We start from the raw sequence: 11,448 nt of genomic DNA, 5'->3' as shown, positions 1-11,448 counted from the left end.
GATGAGTTTAGTGAATGTACCATTTAAGCCAATTTCTGGCATTATGGGGGAATGTTAAGAAAAATCAGAATATTCATTATACTGTGAGACTACAAAGGGAAGTGCAGAGCTCTTCTCGTTCCCTCCCTCCCCCCTTTATTTTTTTAAAGCTGGGTGTCATACATTTCAGAGAGCATAAAGTATACATTCTCACAGAGACAGGAGTTCAAAGTTGCCTGGTCCTCAGAAACAACTGGCTAGGTAAAAACGTGTGCATGTGATTCTGGATGGGTCAGCGCCCGTCTGTTGGTTAAGCGATCTGTCTTTGGTTTGGCGTCTGCCTCTGTGGTGGGCTGTTTCCTGAGCCTTTATTTCCGCCTTGACTGAGGTGGTCCACTTTGTAGAGCCTTTTGCTGTTGGTGCTGCTTTACCTGAGTCAGAATTTCCTGAATTTTTCTCTGGGCAACCTGCAGAAAGACAGAGCTTTGAAAAATCTACCTAATCAAAAGTAAAAATTATTTTACCCTTCTGTTTCAACAACTTGAAATAAATCCATTCAACAATTAGGTAACCTACTCATTGTGCTAGCAGCCTATGAAATCGCCTGCTCCAGGGGAGACTAAAAGGGTGAAGCATCAGCTGGGTGCAGTGGTGTGAAGGTTCAGCAACCAGAGAGGCTGACACAAGAATCGGACCACAGGATCCCAGGAGACTGGGGCCAGCCTGGGCAACATACTGAGACTCCCACCTCAAAACAAAAACCAAAATTTTAAGTTTATGTCTCATGTGGGAGCATCCATGGGGGGAATTGTTTCCATTTAAGAGAGATGCAAAAGAGAAAGCTTATTATTTCAGAGCCCACTTGCCTGGCAAGCATAGAAGTGACCAGTTATTTTGACAACCACTTGGTCATTCTCGTCGGGTGTCTGGTCACGGGGGACAACTACTTCAGCACTTGACAAATTCTGGAGTTCATTCACCTGAAATAGGCAAATACAGATCACGTTAAATCGCAGTTTTCAAGTTACCATTTCCCGAGTACCTACTATTTGCTAGACACTGAACTATGGCTTTATAAATTTCATTTAGTCCACTAATAATCCTAAGAACTTAATAGTATTGTCCCCACTTTCAGTAAATGGTAAAATGAGATTAAAATCCTGAAAATCTGATTCCAAAGTATATGTTCAATTACTTCCAAATTGCAAATAGCTTTGGAAATGACTTAGAAGTTATATTGGAGAAAAACTGGACACCACTGGCTTTATTTCAGGTGTAGAGGTCCAGGTTATAGATGAAATTTAAGTCTTTTCAGTTTATGTCCTTTAGTGTTGCCCCCCATTAGCATGGGCTGCACATGGTTTCACACACAGCACGCCAAGGGCGCGTTGCTTTCACTGGGAGCCGATGCCAACACTCAAGCAGCAGGAGGCAGTCTCATCCAAACCTTGGTCAAGGTGGTCCTGCTTTTTATAAATAGCCAAAATCCAGGGACTTGGAACTCCTAAGTACCTTTCAGTGCTTTCCCTTTCATACCACTGCACAGGTTTTGCTGAAGTACTTGCCGTTTTGCCTCCTTTTCCAATAACTCTGCCAGCAGCGAAGGACGGCACTCTGATATGAGCTTCAAGTTTCACTTCTTCCTTAGGACTAACAAAGTTTTCTTCTTTAATTTTTCCATAAATTCTTCCCTGAGCCTACAGATGAGAATATATCCTATCAGTGCCATTCCTGTTTGAAATAAATATAGCCAAAAACTTGAAAGATGCCAAAATCCAGCTGGAATGACCCTTTGTAATGATACAACTGCATTTGGAAGACTGAAAAGAGCACAAGAGACAGAAATTAGGGAGTCCTGGGAAGAGCCGCAGTTACTATATGCATCACAGGCGAGATGGCTGGATGACTGATGAGGTCACATTCTTCTGATGAAAAAGTTAAAGGTATTAGTAGCCTAGCTAAAAATAAGTAATTTCTGCAGGCAAATGTGCATTTGCACTTCTATAATGTAAAACTACTCATCTGGTAAAAGTACTCAATGAGAAGTTAATTTCTCGAGCAAGAAAGACTTGGAGAAGAACCACCCAGCCACTCACAAAGAACAAAGCTCCTGGCCAAATGACCCAGGTAGAAACTTGCTGATGCCAGGTGTGGTGGCGCATACTTGCAATCCCAGCTACCCATGAAGTGGAAGACAGTTTAAAAAGGGCTGGGGATGTGACTCAGCACTAGCACCCTGAGTTTCACCAAAAAAAGGGGGTCTGGGCCCTGCTGAGAGAGGTATTTCCTATTTAAACATATTCATCTTAGCCAGGTGATTTCTGCTTTAAATAGGCTACAAAATCAAGTTAACGTATACTGATACTTATAATCAACATATCCTATCACCTACTTCATCAACTAGATGTTGCATATAAGAACCTCTTCTGTTGTGTACAATCATTAATTTGCTCCCTGCGATCCTCCTGTCTCAGGCTCCCGAGTGCTGGGATTACAAGTGTGTGCCACGATGCCTAGCTAAAAGTCATCTTGAGACCCTGTATTCCAGTCATCCTTAAAGCCTCCGGCCACAGGCATAGTATAACTTAACACAGTCAGAGGACACTAGGAATGTACACTGTCCTCCAAAGTAGAAGCTCTTGAATTCATGAGAAAAGAAATAGGTTACGCTAATTATTCCTTAGATCTCTAAAAATTTGGAATGATCACTGATCATTATTATAGTTTCTTTTAAGTATTACATTTAAGATAAAACATGGGAATTAGAGCATATACAAGTACTACACAAGTATTATTAGCAGTTGCAAGTCAGTAATTCTAGTTATAAAAGAGCCAAAGCTCTATACCAAGGAGAAACATGGAATAACTGATGTTTGTATTTTACCTTGTAATCTTTCAAACTAAATGTGATTAACCCTGAAGGTTCAGCACAGTAAGCACTTTTCAACATTTCTGAGTTACAACTTGAACCGCGCAGCCCACAGAGCTGTCGTGAGGGAGAGAACTTCTTTACTGAATGTGAGCTTTGCTAGCGGCAGCCACATCTCAAGACAACTCTTCTGTTCCCTATTGCTGTCAATAAAGTGAAAGCAGCTTTGGATTTTTCATGAAATAAAGGCCTGAATGAAACAAAGGTCAAAGAAATGATGGTATAAAAGTGGGGGAGGCTCAGTGGCGAGGGCCTGCCTAGCATGCATAAGGCCCGGGGTTCGATCCCCAGCAACACGAAAGAAAGGAGACTGGGTGTAAGATGTAAGCCATACCACTAGCCACAGTTCAGAGCTGAGGAAATGGAGACTTAAGGTTCAACAGCTGTCCTGTCATACAGCTGCTACTTGGCGGGCAGGAACAAGAGACAGGCTTTGGATACAGTAAAATTCAGTAGTTGCTTTTATCCAGGACAAGATATTCCACACTACCTTTCTGTGGGAGAATCCTACACTTAAAAGGAATGTATTTGTGAATTTGGCATAGTCCTAGTCCAATTCACCCAGAGTCGCCCGTCACCCCCAGCAGCATGAATCTCCGCTTTACGGGCTGGCTGGAGAAAAGTAACTTGCCCAAGGTCACGTGGCTGGGAAATGGGAGAGCTGGGAGCAGCAGCCTGGCTCCCAAGCTCTGCACCAAGCTGCTACATGACCTCTCAGGAAACATCTGAGAGGCCTCTGACCCTAAAGGCCCCAAACTCCAACAAACATGTGCTGGTTCGCATCAGATCCAATGTTCCTGCATTTCTACCTCTAAAATCCTGAGGATTAGAGTGATTTGGGCAGTTTAACCCCAGGGTAAGAGAAAAAAGGGGCATTTTGTTTGTGTTTTTTTGTGGTGTTGGGGATCAAATCCAGGGCCTTAGGCACGCTGGAAGGGTGCATCTTAATTCAAAGTGAGAGTCTCTCGGAGACAAAGGAAAAATCTGGAAATACGTTTGCAAAGCTTTTTTTTTTTTTGGTGGTACTGGGGTTCCTGGAACCCTTCTACCTCCAGGCTACACTCCCAGACCTATTTTTTAATATTTTTATTTGGAAACAGGGTCTCTTAAGCCACTGCACTGGCTTTGAACCTGAGCGATCCTCCTGTCTCTGCCCCCCAAGCAAGGGGATTACAAGGGTGCGCCACCACGCCCGGCTTGCAAAGCATTTTAACTGGGTAGGGGATAAATTTTAAACTTAAGGACTCTCCTTCACATATGATAAGAGGGCATGAGCAAATCACCTCTGGGAGACAGGTTAAGACCAATAATTATAGAATTCAAAATTAGGACTTCTGGCCAGGCCCAGTAGCACTTACCTAGAATCCTAGTACTTGGGAGGCTGAGATAGGAGGATCACAGGTTTGAGACCAGCCTCACCAAGTTAGTGAGACCCTATTTAAAAACCAACCATAAAAAGGGCTGGGGGTGCCGGGCGTGGTGGCGTACGCTTGTAATCCCTGCACTTGGGAGGTGGAGACAGGAGGATCATGCAGGTTCGAAGCCAGCTGCACTGGCTTAAGAGCCTGTTTCCAAATAAAAATGTAAAATAGGTCTGGGAGTGTAGCCCGGAGGTAGAAGGGCTTCCAGGAACCCCAGTATCACAAAAAAAAGACTGGGGGTAGCTGGGCAGGATGGTGCACTCTTGTAATCCCAGTACTTGGGAGGGCTGAGACAGGAGGATCTGGGTTCGAGGCCAGGCTTAGCTACTTAGTGAAGACCTCCAAAACTTAGTGAGACCCTATTTCAAAATAAAAAATTGGGCTGGGGTGTAGCTAGGAGGTAGAATGCCCCTGGGTTCAATTCTCAGTACCACACACACAACAAAAAGGTCTGGAGGTGTAGCTCATAGGCAGAATGCCCCTGAGTTCAATCCCCAGTCCCCCAAAAAACTGACTTGGCTGGGCATGGTGGTATACACCTTTAATCCCAGCGCTTGGGGAGTCCTGAGCAGCTTTAGCAATTTAGCGAGATTCTCAGCAACCTGGCAAGATCCTAATTAAAAAAATAGCTGGGCATCATGGTGCACACCTGTAATCCCAGGAGGCTGAGGCAGGAAGGTCGCAGTTCATGGACAGCCTCAGCTACTTAATGAGGCCTTCAGTAACTTAGTGAGACCCTGTTTTGAAAGTAAAGAATAAAAAATTGGGCTGTGGGTGTAGCTTGGAGATAGAATGCCCCTGGGTTCAATCCCCAGTACTGTAAAAAAAAAAAAAAAAAAAAAAAAAAAAAAAAAAAATCAAATAAAGAAAACCCCCAAAGAACTAGGGGTGTAGCATAAAGGCAGAATGGCCCTGGGTTTAATTCTAAGTACCAGAAAAGAAAAAAAAAAAAAAAAAAAAGACAACTTTTGATTTATTTTTGAAATGTAGTTTTAGGTCTGGTTCCACTCTAATCTTAGATGTGAATTTCCACTGATTCTCCCCCCCACCGTGTGTGTGTGTGGGGGGGGGGAGGGGGACCTGAACCCAGGAGCATTCTACCCCTGAGCCACACTCATAGCCCTAACTTATTTAAAAAAAAATTCCCCCCCCCCCGGGTCTGGGGATGGAACCCAGGGGCATTCAACCTCCGAGCTACACCTGCTGCCCTATTTTTTATTCTTTATTTTGAAACAGGGTCTCACTGAGTTGCAGAGAGCTTCACTAAGTAGTAGCTGAGGTTGTCCACGAACTGCGATTCTCCAGTCTCACCCTCCCGAATGTTGGGATTACAAGCTATTTTTAAAATTTGAAACAGGGTCTTGCTAAGTTGCTAAGGCTGGCTTCAAATCTGTGAGCCTCCTGTCTCGGCCTCCCAAGCACTGGGATAACAGGCATGTGCCACCATGCCTGGTTTCTATTATACTTTGTACTGAGTATTAGATGTATTTTCAGGAAGAGTCAGGTCATGGGGTTCTAAAGAGAAGGCCTCATCATCTCTATAATCTGTGACCTGCGCACACACTGGAGAGCACGTACCTTGAACTGAGCCTCTGGTGGTCCAGTGATAATCACCATCCTCACTTTAGCATCTGGTGCTTCTGCTGGAGCAATCTGCAACAGACCATCCACAGCTTATGTTACAGGTGTCACTGGCAGAACCTTAAGCTAGCCAGCTTGACACCTGCACACAACTGACTGCACACAGAATTTAAAACCTCAGGAAGGCAATTACAGAAAGGCAGATTCATGTAGGTTAAGCATTTAAGGCCCCTGCTGCGACGGACCAGCTCAGCCGGAGCAATGGGACCGTTGGGACAGGGGTCTTGGAAGGTGGGCAAGGATTCGGCTGTTTCTGCAGCGGACTCCTCCCTCTTTTGTACGGGGCTCCTTCAAGTCCCTGTTCACGGCGCTAAATGTGGAGATTCGTCTCCAGGACTTGGGAGGGAGAGACCTGAAATGACGGACCCGGACAATTGCCTCTCGTGCAACTGACAAAGTTTATTCTCTAAAACCAAGATCTTAAACCCTTTTCCAGTGAAATTAATCATCAGATCCTAGTAGAAAAGTGTAAACACCAAAGAACAACAGTGGGGTATTAAGTGAAGGACATGTAAGTCACCAATCATAAGCAAAACAAAAGGAAGACCTGTGACAATACTGGTCTTGTGATTAAGGTCAGCCCCCTGGCCTTGTAGGTGGGCCTTAGAGGGCAAATTCCGGAAGGAACAGGAGTCACACCCAGAGTTTGAGAATTCGATTTTTTAACACAAAATTAACTAATGTTTCAGTGACATCTCAGAGATGACTGATATTGTGTTTTTACCAATTGATTTTCTATCCATCGAAGGCTCCTCTAAATTCATTTGCCTCATCTATCCCCTGTCTCCAGTAAATGGCACCGATTAGCTTTTTTCTCCCTAGGGGGCTGCCACCGCCTATTCCCAATAATGTCCTTAAGCAGTTCTTTTAACTGCTTAAGCTTTTTGTATGACTAAGTTTTCTTTTGGGCTTTTCTAAAGTATTTCTTGCTGATGTAATGCATCCATCAATGTGCTGAAACCCCCTTTTATCTTCTCTAGCCAGTTTTATTATAGCTTGGAGCAAGGCAGGGGGAGCCTGAGGGCTCAGGCATATTACCAGAAAATTTATCTTCCACGGAATCAGTTTCACCTGTTCCTACAGTCTTGATTCCGGGACCTCGTTCTACATCACCGGAGCCATGTGTGTGAAAAGTTAACAGAATCATTACCTAAAGACAATAGCTACAAAAGAACACCCAAGAGCAAGGAGCACTCCTGCGAAGGGACCCATTCTTCCTCAGGGCGGCTTTCCTTGAAGCGTGCCACGCCATGCGTGCAGGGTCACGCAGACTCCAAGGGAGGCAGGGTCGTGGCACCCTGCTGTATGCTTTATATGGACACTGAGCCTGGCTCAAGTGTAAAACTTCACATGCAGCAGTCTCTCTGCCAACCCTTGCCCCATGCTGATCCAATCACCTCCACTTTACAAACGGGGAGAGAAGCCTGGAAAGATAAGTGACGTGGTCCAGGATTACACAGCGGATGAAGCCAGAGTGAGCCTAACGGTCCCTGTTGTCTGTGCTCCTAACACACATCAATAGGACTCAGTGTGCTCCTTGGCAAACTAGGGAACCACCTAGGGTCTCAGGGTCTCACTGAGTTGCTGAGAGTCTCACTAAATGGCTAAGGCTGACCTTGAACCTGTGATCTCCCAGTCTCAGCCTCCCAAGTACTGGATTACAGGCATGTACCATCATGCCCAGCTTGTTTTTAAAATATTTTTGTCAGTAGTGGTGAGAGAGGGTTGGCTAAGAAAACTCATATAACAAAGCTAGGAATATAAACTGCTATAATCTCTCAAAGAAAAGAGCACATGCCCTTTGATTTACCAAGTCGATTTCTATAAGCTTATGTTAAATAAATAAGGCTGTATGTACACTTTATCACTGCACTGTTTGTGCAGGATTAATTAGGAATGATCTAAATGTCAAATAAGTGGACACAAAATGATTTGGTTTGATGATACCAAATATTGCATGTCTAATAAAGTAATGTACCTATATGGAAATAAACCTATACGTATATTAACCTGTACCAAGTATTAAGAGCGGTACAGAAACAAGACATGGTGTGTACACCTGTAATCTGAGTACTTGAGAGGCTCAGAAAAGGAGACTGATTGCAGGCTCAAGGCCAGCCTCAGCAACTTAAAAAAAAAAGGGGGCCCCTGGAAGCAATTCTCAATACAAATAATAATAATAACAATAATAATAAAGTGGTGGTGAATCTTTTCAGATTCACACTTTTTGAAAATAAAGAGATTTTCAACCTTGTTAGAAAAGCTTCAAGGAACCTAGAAAGAACTGAGCCTCTAATACCCAATTCTCATCAATAAAATGTTCACTGCAGTTTTTGCAAAACCATCTACTAGGTTCTTTCTGTCATGTGTCAAAGATTTATTTTTACTCAATCAGGCAACTAGCAGGAACAAAAAGTAGTTTTACCACTTGATTCCCATCATTTTTCCTTTACCTACTAATTTTGGCTGTATTTCTTGTTCATAGATTTTACTACCTTTTATTACAAGAAATATATATGGGCTATTTTTTATTTTATTTCTTTTTCTTTTTCCAGTACTGGGGATGACACCCAGGGACATTGTATCTCCCAGCTATATCCCCAGTCCTATTTTTTAGTCTAATTAATTAATTAATTAATTTTGCAGTGCTAGGGATGGAATCCAAGGGCATTCTACCTCCAAGCTACACTCCTAGCTAACTCTATTTTTAAATTATTATTTTGTAACAGGGTCTCACTGAGTTGCAAGAGCCTATCACTAAGTAGCTGAGGGTGCCCACGAACCACAATCCTCTTTTCTCAGCCTCCCAAATGCTGGGATTACAAGTGTGCACCACCACACTTGGGTTAGTCTTTTTATTTTTTTGAAACAGGATCTCATTGAGTTGGGAAGGGCCTCGCTAGGTATCTGAGGCTGTCTACCAACTGCGATCCTCTGGTCTCAGCCTCCTGAATGCTGGGATTACAGGTCTGTGCTACCACACCTGGCTAACCTGATTCTCCAATGATTTAACTTACACACAATACATTCTGTCTGTTGGTGTCCAGGTCTAGGAGGTGACAGTAATCACCATAACTGAAACACAGAATAGTTCCATCATCCGTATCTCCTCCGGCCCACTCCCTTCAGTTCCCAGTTACTACGAATTTGTTTTTTGTTTCTTGTCCCTAGAGTTCTGCCTTTTTCAGAATTATCATATAAATGGAATCAATAGTGTGTGGTTGTTTGAGCCTGACTTCCTTCTCTGAGCACAATACAAGAGACTGCTTCCAAATTGTTTTTATTGCTCAGTAATATTCATTGCATAGATGGGCCATACTTTATTCACCAGTTGAAGACATTTAATTTCTTATTTTGCGACAATTATCAGTAAAAATTTAAGTACATTTGAATATAGTTGTTTTGTTTTATAACTTTCCAATTTTCTTGGATAAATATCCAGGAGTGAGATTTATGGGTTTTATGGTAAGTGTACTATATTCTTTTAAGTAAGTCTTTCTTAAAAAAGTTTAAACACGCCGGGCGTGGTGGCGCACGCTTGTAATCCCCGCGCTTGGGAGGCGGAGACAGGAGGATCGCGCAGGTTCGAAGCCAGCCATGCGCTGGCTTAGGAGACCCTGTTTCTAAATAAAAATATAAAAATAGGTCTGGGAGTGTAGCCCAGAGGTAGAAGGGCTTCCAGGAACCCCAGTACCACCAAAAAAAAAAAAAAAAAAAAAAAAAAGTTTAAACACATGGTCAAAATAAAACCTTTGATAGACTGAAGTTTTCCAGAAGAAAGCTATCAGCATCTTGTTTAATAGTCACTTATTTCCACACATCAAATATAGAATCTTCAGGACACTCGGTTATTGTGCAGACATTAGTGGGGTTTTCATATGTTACCCAACTACCTGTAACGATAAAATGTTTAGCTGACTACACAGACTATATTTCCCTGCTCTCCTTCAGCTTTGGCCAAGCTCTGAGCAATGGAACAGAGGTTGAAATGCCACAGCAGGTAGCAGGAGACTGCCTTAGTAGGAAGGCTTTGCTGTGTCCTGCTCTCCCTGCTGGTTGCACAGCAGACCTGACTGTCAGCGCAGTGACTGGTGTCATAGGACCAGGAGAGTCCAAGGTCACACTTGGGGAAGAAGAGCTCTGAGGCTCAGTAAGTCCATCCAGCCTTGGACTGCTCACCTCCAGACCGATCTTCCTACAGGAAAACTAATTCATGTAATCCCCATGCTTGGGAGGCGGAGACAGGAGGGTCACACAGGTTTGAAGCCAGCCTCACTGGCTTAAGAGACCGTTTCCAAATAAAAAAAGAATATATAAAAATAGGTCTGGGAGGGTAGCCTGGAGGTTGAAGGGTTTCCAGGAACCCCAGTACCACCAAAAACAAAACAAAAATAATAAATTCATCTTATTTCAGCCTCCTCTTTGGGGTTTTCTGTCATACCCTATGTAACCCTAAGACAGCCTGCCACATTTAATTCAAATTATAAGTGGAAAGACAATTCATCTTTTGCATTTCCTTACAGGACCAGGAGAGCCCCGGGGAGCAGAACAGTACCTTAATCGAAGCTCCCGCAAAGCGAGAAAGCTGCTTGATGTGCTGGCCCTGCTTGCCGATAATGGCTCCGACTGAGAGGGCTGGGATGAAGAGATGGACAGTCTCTGTTTCTGATTGCTGTTAGAAAAGAAAGTTAGGATATGCATATTTATTTGCTATAAGTCAGGCTATGTTTTTTATTGTCTGTTTTGTGATGAGCATGTTCTTACATAGAGCAGGAATACTAAAAAGTTTAGAGAAGAAACTACCATAAGTTGACAAGATTTCACCCAGGGTCAATGGGTCTCATATATACTCATTCTGAAAGCATCTGTATTTAAAATTTCACTTTTTTCTAAACAAATTTCCTAAACTTTAAAATGTTATCAAGTTTAAATATATTAGAACAGAGCAACAATACTACATTAAACACTGTGGCCTCCCACGTGCTAGTTCTTCAGTAAGAAAACAGATTCTTCAAAACACAGTAACAGGCAGGCGTGGTGGCGCACGCTTGTAATCCCCGCACTTGGGAGGCGGAGACAGGAGGATCGCGCAGGTTCGAAGCTAGACGTGGCTGGCTTAAGAGACCCTGTTTCAAAATATAAAATAGGTCTGGGAGTGTAGCCCAGAGGTAGAAGGGCTTCCAGGAACTGCAGTACCATACACACAAGAAAAATTTCTCAAAACAGAATAACAAATGCTGGTAAGGATGTGAAGAAGTGGGAACTCTAAAACATTGTTGGTGGGATTGCAAAGTAGTGCAACCACTTTGGAAAACTGTATGGAGAATCCTCAGAAGAATGGGAACAAATCTACCATTTGATCCAGCAATACCACTTCTGGGTATCTACCCAAAAAAAAGCAAACCAAACTACCAAACTAATGCATGCATATCTGTGTTCACAACTGCACAATTTACTACAGCCAAACTATGGAACCAG

At 43.2% G+C, this 11,448-nt stretch overlaps 1 protein-coding gene across 1 annotated transcript in view; it reads right to left on the bottom strand.

Annotated features, from left to right (window-relative positions):
- Window positions 1-347: 347 nt before the first annotated feature.
- IGF2BP3 (insulin like growth factor 2 mRNA binding protein 3) overlaps window positions 348-11,448 on the bottom strand; it is a gene marked incomplete at its 3' end in the record, with an annotated part of 156,289 nt that continues 145,188 nt past the window's right edge. Inside the window, exons 11-15 of the mRNA XM_080701008.1 lie at window positions 10,526-10,642; window positions 5,908-5,982; window positions 1,545-1,676; window positions 846-959; window positions 348-446 (exon numbers count right to left, since the gene is read on the bottom strand). Coding sequence (XP_080557134.1) covers window positions 348-446; window positions 846-959; window positions 1,545-1,676; window positions 5,908-5,982; window positions 10,526-10,642 — 537 coding nt within the window. The remainder of the gene's footprint in view (window positions 447-845; window positions 960-1,544; window positions 1,677-5,907; window positions 5,983-10,525; window positions 10,643-11,448) is intronic.

This window comes from Muscardinus avellanarius (assembly GCF_963383645.1).
Source record: "Muscardinus avellanarius genome assembly, chromosome: 9".
In the NCBI taxonomy this organism is placed as follows: Eukaryota; Metazoa; Chordata; class Mammalia; order Rodentia; family Gliridae; genus Muscardinus; species Muscardinus avellanarius.
The sequence above is the reverse complement of the archived record's forward strand: the minus strand, read 5'-3'. Positions and strand labels throughout refer to the sequence as shown.